Below are 18,070 nucleotides of genomic sequence, written 5' to 3' on the forward strand. Positions count from 1 at the left end.
GTACCCAGCAGAAACAACTTTGGTGGAACAATCAGAGAATAGTATTTCTAGGACGTCTGAAAACGAACACGAAGGCGTTTACTTGTTGAGGATGTGGTATATTGAGTGTCAAAGTTTATATGGATCCTTTTATCAGACAAAACGTCCCATCCCGTCGATACCACGTCTATGGAAGCCCGTTTCCACCACACAAAAAAGGATCCATAACTCGAAATTCCAAGTTATTTTCTCGAAATTTTGAGAAAAGTAACTCGAAATTTCGAGTTATGTTTCTCCAAATTTTGAGTTACGTTTCTCAAAATTTGGAGTTCGTAAGTCGAACTTTTGAGTTAATAAGTCGAAATTTTAAGAAAATATCCTGAAATTTTGAGTTATGGATACTTGTGTTTTTTTCAGTGGCGGAAAAGGGCTTCCATACACGTGAGAATGATAAATGTACAATTTTCTGTTGTAACCTGCAAACTGAACAGCAATGTAACGACCCTTTCTCACAAAAGAAAACGTTTGGGTCCGTGTTCCCTGCCCAATGCGCGCTCCCGGAGCGCAAGGACACAAATTCCAATTTTGGCACCACTTTCGAAAGAAATGAAACTGAAAGTGTCCTACTAGAAAAGCTCCTAGAATAAAACCTGTCTGATGTTTTTATTTCATTTCCTTTCAGTTCAAGACAAATACAACACAAGTCGTTAGTTAAACTCATAGACCTCCTCTGAACTTTTTCATTAATTTTTTATCTTCTTGGCACCCGTGCGTCATGATCCGAGTGAGAATGTTAAACTTTATCACTGTTTCCGTTTGATATCTGCACTTGGATCCACTTCCACGTAAGCTCCTGTTGCACGGTGCTCCAAGCAAACAGTGTTCACTTCTGAACATTTATATTCATAATAACATGAACAGGAGGAAATGAACGTTAGAGACATTTGACCTTAATTGCTTCTCCCAAAATAATAAGGATCACTTTAAGAGTGTGAGATGATAAACAAACTGATCCGTGCATCGTCACATGCTGCAGTTTTCCAGCTTCTTCTCAAGAATGACCCATCTTACTGGTTCTTCAGCTATTAAATTAAAAAGACGGTTCATTAAAAAATATATGCAATTTAAACTAGCACACATAATAATAGTAATAAGGATAAACTAAGGAGCTTGGAAAGAAAAGCTTATAGACTTCTTTAAGTTGCTTGAAGACGTTTCACCTCTCATCTGAGAAGCTTCTTCAGTTCTAGGGTCAAATAGTGGAGAGTCCTACATTTAAGCCCTGTACAAGTATCTTCCCGAGAGGGACAAAAGCTCATTGTGAAACCTAGCCCCACCCTATCATGTGCTTTCATGCAACTTAAAGAAGTCCAGATGCTTTTCTTTCCAAGCTCCTTAGACTACGATGACATGGATGACTGAGAACTTTCACAGACATAATAATGATAAAGGAACTCTGCACAGCATTAATGACACAGCAGTAAGGGGAATCAGTCCAGTTTCCAAGCCTGTTCAAAATGCAAAGACAAATCTTCCACTTTAACCTTTCTGATGGAGGAGAGAAGGGTGTACACTGGGCGATAGCACATGTGTAACCTTAAGTCTCTAGAGAGGGTGTGAACCACATTTTATTTTTAATTTAATAATGAAATGGCGAAAAAGTTTCATTTTTTTTCCTGTGAAAGGGAAAAAACTACAAAACATTGGTGAATGTAAAACATTTTAATAAAGAAGCCCAAAGACTGGTTAAAAAATATATCTGTCTCACAAACAGAACGTAAAGCGTACAGTCAGTTTTTATTAATTAGAAACAAAACAAGACTGTTTAAAGTTCCTATGTATAGCATTTTGATGTCCTTTACACATTTTGGTTTTTTTTATGTCAAAAACAACAGAAACACAAATTTTTGTAACAAATGAAAACTCTCTTCTCTAACACATTGAAACAGGAACAGCCGGGTTCCTAATCTAATGGCCATGATGCTATGGGTATGATGCTCCTAATCTAAATGCTCAGAAATCAGAGATCCAGGGCTGTCTTGAGCTCTTTGTTCTGTGGTGCATTGTCCTGGAAATACATGTCAGCATACTGCAGGATGTGATCAACAGCACTGAGAAGCAGCACATCTGTGTTTACATCCAGGTCCAGTTCTGACGAGTAGTTTTTCACTGGAACGATGTAGGAGGTGGACATGCCCAACAGAGCGGCGGCTTTACCCATCTGCAAACACACAGACACATGTACACCTCCAGCGTTTAGTATCTTCAGCTGATTAAGAACAACACCAAACACAATCAGCATCTCCTTACGATGATCATCTCAGTGTGGTTTGTGAGGAAAGTTGTTCTAACGTCACACTGACTCTAAACTCTTGTTGTTTATATTCAGACAATCAAACAAAGTCAAATCTTTTCAAGTTTTACATTTACATTGCTGTTTGCAGGATTTATCCTATTCTGGTTTGTAGAGCAGTTACAGTATATGAACATTTCTTGAACTGTATTTGATTTGTTTTAACTTACCACATCCTGAATTGTGCGGCTCTCATAAACACCAGTGACATCTTTGGCTGTTTGCAAACAAACTTGGTCCACGTGGGTGAGCAGCGCCACCTGGTGAACACCTAAAGAACAGAAACACACTGTTGTGATGAAGACTTGCAAAGACAATGCGAATCCTTTAAAGATTGTGCTCAGTTCATTTGTTCTAGAGATAAACATTTGCTCAGCTTTCTTTGTTGTCTTTCTGACCTGATGCAGCGTTCACCATCGTCCTTATACTTTTTCACTAACTCATCTACATAAGGTGTTTTAAAGCGTTGCGGCGTTTTATCTCAAAACAACATCTGTAATCTCCACATTTCGACTTTTTCTTGAAATTCAGGCTTTATTCTCAAAATGATCAATAACAATCTGCTCTTAATGTAGCAAAAGTCAGCTAACTCAAGCAACACAACCTTTAACGTCAAGCTCTGTGTAAACATGTGTCTGTGGCTCACCCAGGTCACTGATGTGCTTTCTGAGCTGTTTAAATGTGGTGCTCAGGCCTTTGGGGTAAGTTGTGATTTTTGAGGCGTCCACCACAAAGGCAACACAGTGGACTTTGTCTTTAAGGCTCGGCCTCTTCACATAGCCCACAGTTTCTGAGGCGGAGACTGGCTGGTCTGGGCTAAACTGGAAGAGAGAAAGTATTTTAAGTAATTAAAAAAGAAAAAGTATTAAAAAGAACTATGCTGTGTGCCTTCATGTAAACAATTCTACATGTTGGCACAAACCATAAGGTACAGGGTGATGGTGATCCCAGTTGTTTTACTAGTCAGAGAAGTTGGGAAACTGATTTGTTTTTTTTTTACATCACAGGACTATATGACCAGTCAGCTGATCATCACTGTTCTTTAGTTTACCCTGATGGGAACAAATATCGGGCATTAAAAAGGGGTTTGGAGCTACTGTTGACTTTCTGGGTGATTTGACGTTGCTCCTGCTCCTCATTTCCTCTGGTTGCTCCAGCTTTCTCCCACGTTTCTAAAGCCTAGCATGCGTTTCTAAAGCCAAGCCTAAATTAGCTGTGGGCATTAGCTCTGTGATGGATTAATGACATGTCCTGGGTGAAACCTGGCTCTTTCCCACTCTCAGCATGACAGGATAAAGGAGTTATTGCTGATTCATAGGGAACAAAAAGTGCGCAGCTTCACTGACAAGGACCACAACCTCAAACACGGTTAAATAAAGTTTGATAGTAGATGAATGAAAGCTGGATGGGGTGAGCGATGAACTAGGCCTGAGACCACAGTTGGAGTTAGGCCTCACTGAACATCTGAGGCCAATGAGGCAGGGTGACAAACTGAGAATGAGTGAGGCAGGGTGGGGCACTGAAACGAGAACAAACAGGGCAAGGCATGCTTACCTTGTGTCCTTCAGGAACATGGCCTTTAACGACTGACAGGATGTCATGAAGAGTCAGTCCGGTCATCCCGTCTTCACTCATACCCATGGTATCACACAGCACCAGCCCAGTATGATCCTCACCCTTCTTACCCCGAATGTTGAAGGACTGCAGCTGGCACACACAAAAAGGAAGTTAATAGGACAGAAACCTAAAGTTTAGTTTCATTGACATGGATGAAGAGAGGCCTTGTGGATGCTTTCCCTTTTTGAAATGCTTAAATAATCTCATGAAACTAAATGAGGATCTCTGTGTTTATTTTTCCACTTATTTAAAATACATGCAGATGCTCCTCGTGTACCTTTTTGGTAAAACCGGATGAGAAGGAGCCCACCATGGCCCGGTTGGTGACTCTTACGTTAAACACAGACTGGACTGAACTGATGAAGCTCGACTTTCCAGAACTGACCGGGCCCAGGAGGAGAACCCGGGCCTGAGGCACCTCCTCACAGCTCCGTCTGTAGGAGGTGATTGTCTCCATCAAGCTTGTCTTTCGCCTGGGTTCAGTGATACATTCAGTGACTCATTGTGTTTGAAAGTTTAAAAATGCACTTACTTGACATCTACTAGTTCCTGCTAGTTGAACAGGAGCTCATTGAACAGCACAACTGTACTCACTCTTCTGTCCAGTCCATGTTTCTCCATGGAGATTCCAACTTCAGTTGACCTCCTGAAAAAAATGTAAGAATTGCGGTTTGACAAAATAGCCAGTATTTGTTGTATTTATATAAAGTTCTAACATTCATCGAGGCTAGGGTTAAAAGCAGTGGCATTCAGTGACTTCAGCAAAGACCCCCCCCCCCCCCCCAAAAAAAAATAAATAAAAAAATAAATAAATAAATAAAAAAAAATACTAAAAAAACACTTTCCTCCTGTCTTTGAAAATTCGACTAGTATCAAACATACCATTCTGACAGCTTTTTCCTGAACTCTTCCTGGGTGTCCTCTAGGGCTGCACGATATTAGGAAAACCTGCGATGTGCGATAACTGTGATCAATACTGCGATAACGATATGACTTGCGATAAAATAAATAGCAAAAAAAAAACAAAAAACAAATACATAATTTCCGTTTTACTGCACAGTTTTATTTAATGAAAGCTGCTGTATTAGCAGTGTAACAACAAAGTGCAGTCAAACATTGAAACATTGCCCCCATAAAAAAATTTCTGAGGCTTGAATTCTGAAAGACATCCTTCCCGGTCTCTATAATTAGTTTTAAATAAACATAACTTAAATTATACTGCAAATTATCTCTATGCAGTTGTTCATCATTTTACCACTCACCAAGTAGTTATGATGCAAGTCAAAACTGGAGTGGAAACTTTACTAGATTAAACTATAGGTAAGAACTTGTCTGCTGTGGGAACACACCAAAGAACAATTGTCTACCTTTGTGGTCGTACTGGCCAAGACTAATATTATCAACAATTAAGAACAATGTAGGTAGTGTATTTTTGTAATTTTTTGAAAAAAAAAAAAGGTTTCTCTATCTTGCATTCATCCTTCCTGAGTGAATGTTTTTTATGGCAAGTTCTTGTTAAGGAAAACCAACATGTTTACTCTCCAAGGTTTTAAACATGTGCGCTGACATGTTACTATGTTTCCTGATGTACTAAAAAGTCTCTCTGAAGGTGAGCTACTTGCAGGTATGCAGAGATACTTCCTTGCAAGCTTGCTTAGCTGTGGGAATGTCATTTTGTGGAGTTTCCACCATGCCAAGGGGTCTTCCTCACTGTCTATGGCCGTGGATAGCAAGTAGCTGTTAAGCTCAGCTTCAACAGCTTGTGAGAGATGCATAAAAGAGGAGGTAGGGATTGGAGCTGCCTTGAAGAAACTGCCCAGGGACTTTTTTGCCTTCTTCAGGGGACGACTGGGTGGATCATCTGTCTGGGCCTCTGGTTCAGCGGAGCTTCTCTCCTGGAACAGAAAGCAGATTATAAGAAAAGTAAACATTTTGGACTAAATATGAATTGAAAGGTTTTATATATAAGCATGCATGAATACCTTCTGTGCCACTGCTTCCATTTCTGACATCACTCTGGTCTTGATGTCTGAGACTCGATCAGTGCTGGTGTAGCTGACTTTAAATCTGGGATCCATGAAGCACGCCATGTCCATAAGTTCCTGGGTAGCTGGATTTTCATATTTAGTAATCAGGTACTCGAGGATTTTCTTCTTAATTGATTTTGTCAAATCACTGTCTTCTTCCTTCTCTGCAAGCACCGACGTCTTCATCAGATGAAGGACTGGTTTTACATATGAAACACTAACGTAGCTCTCACCAGACAGGGCATCTGTAAAGTCTTGCAGGGGGTGTAATGCCTGGTTGACAGACTCCAGTACCTCAAGATCCTGCCAAGTAGGAATCAAGTGTCTTGATTTCTTGTCTGCTGAGATGACATCAGAAATGGCCCGCTGCTGCTCCAGGACTCTCTCAATCATCTTCTGCCTGGAACCCCACCTGGTTGGGCATTCTGTGATCAGTGTGTGCTCTGGGAGGTTGAGCTTCTGCTGTGCTTTTTTCAGAGCCATCTTTGCTTTCCAGCTGTGGCAAAAATGTCCAACTAACTTTTTGCAAAGTCCAATGGCTCGGGCAATGCGGGCATCATCTTTGATAGAATTTTCTGGAGAAATAAGAGGAAACAAAAAAACTGTCATGTTTAAAACCTTTTTTTAAAAAAAAAAAAACTAATTGAAATTTATAACTAAAGTTGTCTAAAAAGGTAACATTATCCTTATCAATATCAATTTGATAATAATGTATAGCACATTTTCATTGCTAAAAAGATCTGCCTTGAATAAAACTTACCGATTGCAAGGTGCAGCCTGTGTCCAAAACACTGAAGTCTGACCCAGTTGTTTAGCTCCGTGGCTCTCACAACATTGGCACCGTTGTCTGTGGTGATGCACACTTGTCGATCTTCTTTAAGATCCCAGCTGGCTAACACCTCACGTAATACATGGGCTATATTTTCACTAGTGTGGGAGTCTGGAAAATACACAGTCTCTAGACACCGTGTTTTCAGTTCAAAGTCTTCGGTGAGGAAGTGCACTGTGAAACTCATATATGGTTCCGTTGTACGACTTGACCATAGGTCTGTAGTGCTTGCGTAGTTTTCAGCTTGGCTCAGTTCAAACATGACGGTCTTGCGGCATGTTTCATACATTTGTGGAATGGCGACATGTGAAAAGTAGTTTCGTGAGGGGATGCGGTATCTCTGGTCCACTTTATGTATCAGACTGGTGAAGCCCTCTCTGCTAACTGTATTTATAGGCATCATGTCTTTAGCCAAAAAATGTGTAATGGCCTCTGTTATTTCTTTGTACCGCTTCGACGTTTTCTCATAAGGAATTCCACTTGAAAAACTCTGATACAGAGACGGCTGTTGGACTGCTGCGCTCTTTGTCTTAACATTAGCAACCTTTGTTTGGCTAGCCCTATCTTTCTGGAACTCTTCAAACAGTTCTCTGTGGTTGTATTGAAGATGATGGTGGAGATTAGTCGTGTTTCCTCTGGTGGTTGCCACGAGTGTTCGGCAAGTTTTGCAGAGTACCTGTGTTTGGAGAACGTCGTCTTTATCAAATCCAAAGTACCTCCAAATAAGTGAGGTACTATTTTTTTTTTTAGCCACGAGTTCAGTAGCATTCTCGTCACGCGTCTCGCTCTCAGCCATTACAACTCTGACTCGTTGCTGCAGCGTTGTTCGCGCCCGACCTGCGTAGGAGGCGGGCCTCTAATCCATTTGATTGGTTAATGCCGTGAAGGGCTCTATTCGACTGGTCAAATGTGTAAATGGATTTCTTTGATTGGTAAATTCTTTACAGCACGTGTGTAAACATTTTAAGGTACCCAATTATCGCAGTTTACGCCGTCTTTTGCGATGGGCCCATCGCGCAGGCTGATATCGCGATGACAATAAATTTTCGATTTATCGTGCAGCCCTAGTGTCCTCCCCTTTGGCCACTCCTTCCTGGCTAAAGAATTGTAAAATTGTATTACTACTATAGTTGTCATCTAACTAAACTTAGTTTTACTATTTGCTGACAATGGTAGAGGATTTTTTTCAGACCCATTACTTTAGCAAAAGTAACAATAAAACACAAAGAAAACACTTCACTACACATAAAACTGTATTACTAATAACTCACAAAAAATAAGCAAAAATAATTATTCTACAGAAAAATGTAGTTGTTGTCCTTGTCTTTTTTAAAAGAAAGGAAAAAACACATTATAACCAGCTCAGAAACACAGGCCTACATCTTAATTTTAAAAAGTGTAACAAATATATTTAATATATAAAAATCACCCAGAACCAGAAATTTAGCAAAAGGGCAAGAGACGGGCTACACCCTGACAGGTCGCCAGTCTGTCACGGGACTAATACCCCATTCAGATTTCAGCAGCTCTGTAATCAAGCATTCTGCTTCCAGAGATAATAAACAATTGTGACCACAAGATGGCAGTAATGCAAAGAATAAATGGCAACAGGCATTACAGAAGCTTCATGTCAGAATGATGTTTAAGATGAAAGAAAAACACCCTTTTCTTTGTTATGTTGTAACTGATGTCTGTTTGTAGATTTCACCAGATAAGCACTGCTTGTCTTTCTTGCCCTGATTGAATGCCACTGATTAAAATGACTTTGTAACCAAAAAAGGAAAGAACAAAATGTCCAACTTTATTACCAGAATCACTATTAATCCCTGAGGAAATCATGGATCTCCAAAGCTATTTGCACTTTGTGTACAGACAGCTTCACAGTAGCGTGGTGAAACACAGGACTTGAGATGTTAAAGGTTTCTCATACTTATTTGGGTCTTTGACAAAAGAACTTTGTGTAAAAGGAGGCTCACCCAAGAATGTGAACTGAGGTCTTGGTTCCCTTGTCTCTGAACTATCTGTGACTTCGCTGTTATCATCTCTGGTGAGAGTTGTTGTGCCAAAAGCAGGTTGGACTGAAGTAGTTGGAGCTGCTGTGAGTGGTGTCAATCCATTAGAACTTGAGGGTTTGGTTGTAAGTACTGGAAGTCCAAAGTTAAAGCCACTAATAAAAAAAGTACACATTAGAGGAAGACCCCTTAACTAATTTAAAGAACAGCATGAAACTTGAGGTTTTTTAGTAAAATGGCCTGGTAAATGACCTGTATTTATATAGCACTTTACTAGTCCCTAAGGACCCCAAAGCGCTTTACATATCCAGTCATTCACCCATTCACACACACATTCACACACTGGTGATGGTAAGCTACATCGTAGCCACAGCCACCCTGGGGCGCACTGACAGAGGCGAGGCTGCCGGACACTGGCGCCACCGGACCCTCTGACCACCACCAGTAGGCAATGGGTGAAGTGTCTGACATGTTACACTTAAAACACAATATCAGCAACCTCAAAACATGAGTCTGAAAAGCAGAAACGAAATAAAACGTTGTGATAGAGCCAGGTTCAGGTGTGTGAGTCACAAGTTAATCTGGCTGTAGGCTATGGCACTTGGCCACAGGTGGCGCTAGTTGGCTCCATTTGAGTGCACAAAAAGATAAAGTGCACGCTTTAGGTGCGGAGGGAATTGCTCAGAGTAATAAAACGTATATAAAACGAATATAATGAAGACTAGACTCTCTGGATCGTTGACTCTTGCTGTCTTGTGAACATTTGTTTGTTTGTTTTCGGCAAACCAGGTAAGTTTACCTGGTTTTGACATAACACCAGGTAAACTTTGAAGTTTTAAATTTTTTTTGTTGAATTTCTAACATTTGTTTGTGCAGCCAGGTCTTTTCCTTTCCTGTTATTTGACGGTATATCACACTGACTGCTATGGGCCACAGTGACAGCACTACAGCTGTCACTCATCTTTGCAAGAGTGAATCTTGTCATATTAACTATCAAACTTTGTAATACTAAAAGTTGCGAACTTACCTGTTTTTTTCTTTAACAGACGAGAACATAACTCCTGTGTGTAGATGTTACCAGCAGCTGCAGCTCAGGACACACCGCAAATGAAAGAGCCACTGCCTTTTCCGTAGAAAAGAAAACGAAACTTAAACTGTCACACAAACACCAGTAATGCGAATCTGAGTGTTACACGCTCGTAGGCGGGGTTTGTTGCGTTGTGGAGTTGGATTGGTACTAATGAAGTTAAAGCTGCAGAAACAGATGCGCAAGACACAGCAAACAATTGCAAACAAATCGCAAGAAGCAAGAAAAGAAGTAGCTAGCTGGCCAAATCTGCCTAGCAACCTAGCTACATTTTCCAAGGCTAAAACAGGCTGTTGTTCGTGCATCATCATAATAAAAAGGATCAAACCAACATCAACAAACTTCAAGTGACCTAATTTAGATAACAGCAAACACAATAATCTATTTATTATACTGTTTAAATGAATAAATAAAACACTTAAAATGCTTACCACTTGCTCCAGAAGCGAGTTTTACATAAACAAGAGCACTTTTGTTCTATTTCCCCACCTTGCAAATCTATGACATGTAGACCGACTTTGTGCAAGACTGGGGCAGAAAGACTTAAAAAGACTATGATCAATCGCAGTAATTAATTATAATCTAATATAATCTTAAATATACAGTAAATATACAATAAAGTTATTATTGTATTTTAGCTACAGAAGTATTTTAGAAGAATAAAACACACAATTGTTTTCATTGGTGCTCTTAGAAAGGTGCATTTTTGTACCCAGCAGAAACAACTTTGGTGGAACAATCAGAGAATAGTATTTCTAGGACGTCTGAAAACGAACACGAAGGCGTTTACTTGTTGAGGATGTGGTATATTGAGTGTCAAAGTTTATATGGATCCTTTTATCAGACAAAACGTCCCATCCCGTCGATACCACGTCTATGGAAGCCCGTTTCCACCACACAAAAAAGGATCCATAACTCGAAATTCCAAGTTATTTTCTCGAAATTTTGAGAAAAGTAACTCGAAATTTCGAGTTATGTTTCTCCAAATTTTGAGTTACGTTTCTCAAAATTTGGAGTTCGTAAGTCGAACTTTCGAGTTAATAAGTCGAAATTTTAAGAAAATATCCTGAAATTTTGAGTTATGGATACTTGTGTTTTTTTCAGTGGCGGAAAAGGGCTTCCATACACGTGAGAATGATAAATGTACAATTTTCTGTTGTAACCTGCAAACTGAACAGCAATGTAACGACCCTTTCTCACAAAAGAAAACGTTTGGGTCCGTGTTCCCTGCCCAATGCGCGCTCCCGGAGCGCAAGGACACAAATTCCAATTTTGGCACCACTTTCGAAAGAAATGAAACTGAAAGTGTCCTACTAGAAAAGCTCCTAGAATAAAACCTGTCTGATGTTTTTATTTCATTTCCTTTCAGTTCAAGACAAATACAACACAAGTCGTTAGTTAAACTCATAGACCTCCTCTGAACTTTTTCATTAATTTTTTATCTTCTTGGCACCCGTGCGTCATGATCCGAGTGAGAATGTTAAACTTTATCACTGTTTCCGTTTGATATCTGCACTTGGATCCACTTCCACGTAAGCTCCTGTTGCACGGTGCTCCAAGCAAACCGTGTTCACTTCTGAACATTTATATTCATAATAACATGAACAGGAGGAAATGAACGTTAGAGACATTTGACCTTAATTGCTTCTCCCAAAATAATAAGGATCACTTTAAGAATGTGAGATGATAAACAAACTGATCTGTGCATCGTCACATGCTGCAGTTTTCCAGCTTCTTCTCAAGAATGACCCATCTTACTGGTTCTTCAGCTATTAAATTAAAAAGACGGTTCATTAAAAAATATATGCAATTTAAACTAGCACACATAATAATAGTAATAAGGATAAACTAAGGAGCTTGGAAAGAAAAGCTTATAGACTTCTTTAAGTTGCTTGAAGACGTTTCACCTCTCATCTGAGAAGCTTCTTCAGTTCTAGGGTCAAATAGTGGAGAGTCCTACATTTAAGCCCTGTACAAGTATCTTCCCGAGAGGGACAAAAGCTCATTGTGAAACCTAGCCCCACCCTATCATGTGCTTTCATGCAACTTAAAGAAGTCCAGATGCTTTTCTTTCCAAGCTCCTTAGACTACGATGACATGGATGACTGAGAACTTTCACAGACATAATAATGATAAAGGAACTCTGCACAGCATTAATGAATGACACAGCAGTAAGGGAAATCAGTCCAGTTTCCAAGCCTGTTCAAAATGCAAAGACAAATCTTCCACTTTAACCTTTCTGATGGAGGAGAGAAGGGTGTACACTGGGCGATAGCACATGTGTAACCTTAAGTCTCTAGAGAGGGTGTGAACCACATTTTATTTTTAATTTAATAATGAAATGGCGAAAAAGTTTCATTTTTTTTCCTGTGAAAGGGAAAAAACTACAAAACATTGGTGAATGTAAAACATTTTAATAAAGAAGCCCAAAGACTGGTTAAAAAATATATCTGTCTCACAAACAGAACGTAAAGCGTACAGTCAGTTTTTATTAATTAGAAACAAAACAAGACTGTTTAAAGTTCCTATGTATAGCATTTTGATGTCCTTTACACATTTTGGTTTTTTTATGTCAAAAACAACAGAAACACAAATTTTTGTAACAAATGAAAACTCTCTTCTCTAACACGTTGAAACAGGAACAGCCGGGTTCCTAATCTAATGGCCATGATGCTATGGGTATGATGCTCCTAATCTAAATGCTCAGAAATCAGAGATCCAGGGCTGTCTTGAGCTCTTTGTTCTGTGGTGCATTGTCCTGGAAATACATGTCAGCATACTGCAGGATGTGATCAACAGCACTGAGAAGCAGCACATCTGTGTTTACATCCAGGTCCAGTTCTGACGAGTAGTTTTTCACTGGAACGATGTAGGAGGTGGACATGCCCAACAGAGCGGCGGCTTTACCCATCTGCAAACACACAGACACATGTACACCTCCAGCGTTTAGTATCTTCAGCTGATTAAGAACAACACCAAACACAATCAGCATCTCCTTACGATGATCATCTCAGTGTGGTTTGTGAGGAAAGTTGTTCTAACGTCACACTGACTCTAAACTCTTGTTGTTTATATTCAGACAATCAAACAAAGTCAAATCTTTTCAAGTTTTACATTTACATTGCTGTTTGCAGGATTTATCCTATTCTGGTTTGTAGAGCAGTTACAGTATATGAACATTTCTTGAACTGTATTTGATTTGTTTTAACTTACCACATCCTGAATTGTGCGGCTCTCATAAACACCAGTGACATCTTTGGCTGTTTGCAAACAAACTTGGTCCACGTGGGTGAGCAGCGCCACCTGGTGAACACCTAAAGAACAGAAACACACTGTTGTGATGAAGACTTGCAAAGACAATGCAAACCCTTTAAAGATTGTGCTCAGTTCATTTGTTCTAGAGATAAACATTTGCTCAGCTTTCTTTGTTGTCTTTCTGACCTGATGCAGCGTTCACCATCGTCCTTATACTTTTTCACTAACTCATCTACATAAGGTGTTTTAAAGCGTTGCGGCGTTTTATCTCAAAACAACATCTGTAATCTCCACATTTCGACTTTTTCTTGAAATTCAGGCTTTATTCTCAAAATGATCAATAACAATCTGCTCTTAATGTAGCAAAAGTCAGCTAACTCAAGCAACACAACCTTTAACGTCAGGCTCTGTGTAAACATGTGTCTGTGGCTCACCCAGGTCACTGATGTGCTTTCTGAGCTGTTTAAATGTGGTGCTCAGGCCTTTGGGGTAAGTTGTGATTTTTGAGGCGTCCACCACAAAGGCAACACAGTGGACTTTGTCTTTAAGGCTCGGCCTCTTCACATAGCCCACAGTTTCTGAGGCCGAGACTGGCTGGTCTGGGCTAAACTGGAAGAGAGAAAGTATTTTAAGTTATTAAAAAAGAAAAAGTATTAAAAAGAACTATGCTGTGTGCCTTCATGTACACAATTCTACATGTTGGCACAAACCATAAGGTACAGCTATGGGTGATGGCGATCCCAGTTGTTTTACTAGTCAGAGAAGTTGGGAAACTGATTTGTTTTGTTGTTTCTTTTACATCACAGGACTATATGACCAGTCAGCTGATCATCACTGTTCTTTAGTTTACCCTGATGGGAACAAATATCGGGCATTAAAAAGGGGTTTGGAGCTGCTGTTGACTTTCTGGGTGATTTGACGTTGCTCCTGCTCCTCATTTCCTCTGGTTGCTCCAGCTTTCTCCCACTTAACCTAGCATGCATTTCTAAAGCCAAGCCTAAATTAGCTGTGGGCATTAGCTCTGTGATGGATTAATGACATGTCCTGGGTGAAACCTGGCTCTTTCCCACTCTCAGCATGACAGGATAAAGGAGTTATTGCTGATTCATAGGGAACAAAAAGTGCGCAGCTTCACTGACAAGGACCACAACCTCAAACACGGTTAAATAAAGTTTGATAGTAGATGAATGAAAGCTGGATGGGGTGAGCGATGAACTAGGCCTGAGACCACAGTTGGAGTTAGGCCTCACTGAACATCTGAGGCCAATGAGGCAGGGTGACAAACTGAGAATGAGTGAGGCAGGGTGGGGCACTGAAACGAGAACAAACAGGGCAAGGCATGCTTACCTTGTGTCCTTCAGGAACATGGCCTTTAACGACTGACAGGATGTCATGAAGAGTCAGTCCGGTCATCCCGTCTTCACTCATACCCATGGTATCACACAGCACCAGCCCAGTATGATCCTCACCCTTCTTACCCCGAATGTTGAAGGACTGCAGCTGGCACACACAAAAAGGAAGTTAATAGGACAGAAACCTAAAGTTTAGTTTCATTGACATGGATGAAGAGAGGCCTTGTGGATGCTTTCCCTTTTTGAAATGCTTAAATAATCTCATGAAACTAAATGAGGATCTCTGTGTTTATTTTTCCACTTATTTAAAATACATGCAGATGCTCCTCGTGTACCTTTTTGGTAAAACCGGATGAGAAGGAGCCCACCATGGCCCGGTTGGTGACTCTTCCGTTAAACACAGACTGGACTGAACTGATGAAGCTCGACTTTCCAGAACTGACCGGGCCCAGGAGGAGAACCCGGGCCTGAGGCACCTCCTCACAGCTCCGTCTGTAGGAGGTGATTGTCTCCATCAAGCTTGTCTTTCGCCTGGGTTCAGTGATACATTCAGTGACTCATTGTGTTTGAAAGTTTAAAAATGCACTTACTTGACATCTACTAGTTCCTGCTAGTTGAACAGGAGCTCATTGAACAGCACAACTGTACTCACTCTCCTGTCCAGTCCATGTTTCTCCATGGAGATTCCAACTTCAGTTGACCTCCTGAAAAAAAATAAATGCGGTTTGACAAAATAGCCAGTATTTGTTGTATTTATATAAAGTTCTAACATTCATCGAGGCTAGGGTTAAAAGCAGTGGCATTCAGTGACTTCAGCAAAGACCCCCCCCCCCCCCCCAAAAAAAAAAAAAAAAATTAAAAAAAAAAAACAAAAAAAAAACAAAAAAACACTTTCCTCCTGTCTTTGAAAATTCGACTAGTATCAAACATACCATTCTGACAGCTTTTTCCTGAACTCTTCCTGGGTGTCCTCCCCTTTGGCCACTCCTTCCTGGCTAAAGAATTGTAAAATTGTATTACTACTATAGTTGTCATCTAACTAAACTTAGTTTTACTATTTGCTGACAATGGTAGAGGATTTTTTTCAGACCCATTACTTTAGCAAAAGTAACAATAAAACACAAAGAAAACACTTCACTACACATAAAACTGTATTACTAATAACTCACAAAAAATAAGCAAAAATAATTATTCTACAGAAAAATGTAGTTGTTGTCCTTGTCTTTTTTAAAAGAAAGGAAAAAACACATTATAACCAGCTCAGAAACACAGGCCTACATCTTAATTTTAAAAAGTGTAACAAATATATTTAATATATAAAAATCACCCAGAACCAGAAATTTAGCAAAAGGGCAAGAGACGGGCTACACCCTGACAGGTCGCCAGTCTGTCACGGGACTAATACCCCATTCAGATTTCAGCAGCTCTGTAATCAAGCATTCTGCTTCCAGAGATAATAAACAATTGTGACCACAAGATGGCAGTAATGCAAAGAATAAATGGCAACAGGCATTACAGAAGCTTCATGTCAGAATGATGTTTAAGATGAAAGAAAAACACCCTTTTCTTTGTTATGTTGTAACTGATGTCTGTTTGTAGATTTCACCAGATAAGCACTGCTTGTCTTTCTTGCCCTGATTGAATGCCACTGATTAAAATGACTTTGTAACCAAAAAAAGGAAAGAACAAAATGTCCAACTTTATTACCAGAATCACTATTAATCCCTGAGGAAATCATGGATCTCCAAAGCTATTTGCACTTTGTGTACAGACAGCTTCACAGTAGCGTGGTGAAACACAGGACTTGAGATGTTAAAGGTTTCTCATACTTATTTGGGTCTTTGACAAAAGAACTTTGTGTAAAAGGAGGCTCACCCAAGAATGTGAACTGAGGTCTTGGTTCCCTTGTCTCTGAACTATCTGTGACTTCGCTGTTATCATCTCTGGTGAGAGTTGTTGTGCCGAAAGCAGGTTGGACTGAAGTAGTTGGAGCTGCTGTGAGTGGTGTCAATCCATTAGAACTTGAGGGTTTGGTTGTAAGTACTGGAAGTCCAAAGTTAAAGCCACTAATAAAAAAAGTACACATTAGAGGAAGACCCCTTAACTAATTTAAAGAACAGCATGAAACTTGAGGTTTTTTAGTAAAATGGCCTGGTAAATGACCTGTATTTATATAGCACTTTACTAGTCCCTAAGGACCCCAAAGCGCTTTACATATCCAGTCATTCACCCATTCACGCACACATTCACACACTGGTGATGGTAAGCTACATCGTAGCCACAGCCACCCTGGGGCGCACTGACAGAGGCGAGGCTGCCGGACACTGGCGCCACCGGACCCTCTGACCACCACCAGTAGGCAATGGGTGAAGTGTCTGACATGTTACACTTAAAACACAATATCAGCAACCTCAAAACATGAGTCTGAAAAGCAGAAACGAAATAAAACGTTGTGATAGAGCCAGGTTCAGGTGTGTGAGTCACAAGTTAATCTGGCTGTAGGCTATGGCACTTGGCCACAGGTGGCGCTAGTTGGCTCCATTTGAGTGCACAAAAAGATAAAGTGCACGCTTTAGGTGCGGAGGGAATTGCTCAGAGTAATAAAACGTATATAAAACGAATATAATGAAGACTAGACTCTCTGGATCGTTGACTCTTGCTGTCTTGTGAACATTTGTTTGTTTGTTTTCGGCAAACCAGGTAAGTTTACCTGGTTTTGACATAACACAGGTAAACTTTGAAGTTTTAAATTTTTTTTGTTGAATTTCTAACATTTGTTTGTGCAGCCAGGTCTTTTCCTTTCCTGTTATTTGACGGTATATCACACTGACTGCTATGGGCCACAGTGACAGCACTACAGCTGTCACTCATCTTTGCAAGAGTGAATCTTGTCATATTAACTATCAAACGTTGTAATACTAAAAGTTGCGAACTTACCTGTTTTTTTCTTTAACAGACGAGAACATAACTCCTGTGTGTAGATGTTACCAGCAGCTGCAGCTCAGGACACACCGCAAATGAAAGAGCCACTGCCTTTTCCGTAGAAAAGAAAACGAAACTTAAACTGTCACACAAACACCAGTAATGCGAATCTGAGTGTAACACGCTCGTAGGCGGGGTTTGTTGCGTTGTGGAGTTGGATTGGTACTAATGAAGTTAAAGCTGCAGAAACAGATGCGCAAGACACAGCAAACAATTGCAAACAAATCGCAAGAAGCAAGAAAAGAAGTAGCTAGCTGGCCAAATCTGCCTAGCAACCTAGCTACATTTTCCAAGGCTAAAACAGGCTGTTGTTCGTGCATCATCATAATAAAAAGGATCAAACCAACATCAACAAACTTCAAGTGACCTAATTTAGATAACAGCAAACACAATAATCTATTTATTATACTGTTTAAATGAATAAATAAAACACTTAAAATGCTTACCACTTGCTCCAGAAGCGAGTTTTACATAAACAAGAGCACTTTTGTTCTATTTCCCCCACCTTGCAAATCTATGACATCAACAAAACATGATTGGTCCACTGACCAACAGCAAACACATTGTTGTGCACTCT

At 40.1% G+C, this 18,070-nt stretch overlaps 3 protein-coding genes across 4 annotated transcripts; all 3 read right to left on the minus strand.

Moving 5' to 3' along the window:
- Window positions 1-1,774: 1,774 nt before the first annotated feature.
- On the minus strand, window positions 1,775-9,935 carry LOC146617870 (interferon-induced protein 44-like). The gene is made up of 8 exons (XM_085372313.1): window positions 9,845-9,935; window positions 8,782-8,972; window positions 4,544-4,595; window positions 4,227-4,422; window positions 3,887-4,039; window positions 2,979-3,153; window positions 2,503-2,603; window positions 1,775-2,200 (listed from the first exon to the last, which is right to left on the minus strand). The coding sequence occupies exons 1-8, from the start codon at window positions 9,871-9,873 to the stop codon at window positions 2,000-2,002; spliced, it is 1,098 nt and encodes a 365-aa protein (XP_085228439.1). The 5' UTR covers window positions 9,874-9,935; the 3' UTR covers window positions 1,775-1,999.
- On the minus strand, window positions 5,438-7,690 carry LOC146617871 (E3 SUMO-protein ligase ZBED1-like). The gene is made up of 3 exons (XM_085372312.1): window positions 6,737-7,690; window positions 5,932-6,551; window positions 5,438-5,844 (listed from the first exon to the last, which is right to left on the minus strand). The coding sequence occupies exons 1-3, from the start codon at window positions 7,599-7,601 to the stop codon at window positions 5,449-5,451; spliced, it is 1,881 nt and encodes a 626-aa protein (XP_085228438.1). The 5' UTR covers window positions 7,602-7,690; the 3' UTR covers window positions 5,438-5,448.
- Window positions 9,936-12,518: 2,583 nt separating the features above from the next.
- Window positions 12,519-17,539, minus strand: LOC146617872 (interferon-induced protein 44-like). Of its 2 annotated transcripts, XM_085373026.1 has the most exons (9): window positions 17,449-17,539; window positions 16,387-16,577; window positions 15,444-15,506; window positions 15,164-15,215; window positions 14,847-15,042; window positions 14,507-14,659; window positions 13,594-13,768; window positions 13,118-13,218; window positions 12,519-12,815 (listed from the first exon to the last, which is right to left on the minus strand). In XM_085373026.1, exons 1-9 carry the CDS (start codon window positions 17,475-17,477, stop codon window positions 12,615-12,617), a joined length of 1,161 nt encoding a protein of 386 aa, XP_085229152.1. In that variant the 5' UTR covers window positions 17,478-17,539; the 3' UTR covers window positions 12,519-12,614. The 2 variants fall into 2 exon arrangements, with proteins under 2 accessions (XP_085229152.1, XP_085229153.1); XM_085373027.1 differs by lacking the exon at window positions 15,444-15,506.
- Window positions 17,540-18,070: the final 531 nt, after the last annotated feature.

Source organism: Diplotaxodon limnothrissa, linkage group LG15 (assembly GCF_057381915.1).
Source record: "Diplotaxodon limnothrissa isolate DT_005_m linkage group LG15, D_limnothrissa_male_GT1.1, whole genome shotgun sequence".
Lineage (NCBI taxonomy): Eukaryota > Metazoa > Chordata > Actinopteri > Cichliformes > Cichlidae > Diplotaxodon > Diplotaxodon limnothrissa.

What these genes read in the sequence shown, in the direction of transcription:
- LOC146617871 (XM_085372312.1), bottom strand. Translation starts at nt 7,601, where the DNA reads ATGGCTGAGAGCGAGACGCGTGACGAGAATGCTACTGAACTCGTGGCT. An exon ending in CAGGCTGCACCTTGCAATCG is followed by an intron (nt 6,552 to 6,736) that starts GTAAGTTTTATT and finishes TTATTTCTCCAG; the next exon opens with AAAATTCTATCAAAGATGAT. An exon ending in TGGAAGCAGTGGCACAGAAG is followed by an intron (nt 5,845 to 5,931) that starts GTATTCATGCAT and finishes TTTCTGTTCCAG; the next exon opens with GAGAGAAGCTCCGCTGAACC.
- LOC146617872 (XM_085373026.1), bottom strand. Translation starts at nt 17,477, where the DNA reads ATGTTCTCGTCTGTTAAAGAAAAAAACAG. An exon ending in AACATGGACTGGACAGGAGA is followed by an intron (nt 15,043 to 15,163) that starts GTGAGTACAGTT and finishes CACTGAACCCAG; the next exon opens with GCGAAAGACAAGCTTGATGG. An exon ending in GCCGCACAATTCAGGATGTG is followed by an intron (nt 12,816 to 13,117) that starts GTAAGTTAAAAC and finishes GTGTGTTTGCAG; the next exon opens with ATGGGTAAAGCCGCCGCTCT.
- LOC146617870 (XM_085372313.1), bottom strand. Translation starts at nt 9,873, where the DNA reads ATGTTCTCGTCTGTTAAAGAAAAAAACAG. An exon ending in TCTGTTAAAGAAAAAAACAG is followed by an intron (nt 8,973 to 9,844) that starts GTAAGTTCGCAA and finishes TTTTTTTATTAG; the next exon opens with TGGCTTTAACTTTGGACTTC. An exon ending in AAAGCACATCAGTGACCTGG is followed by an intron (nt 2,604 to 2,978) that starts GTGAGCCACAGA and finishes TCTGTTCTTTAG; the next exon opens with GTGTTCACCAGGTGGCGCTG.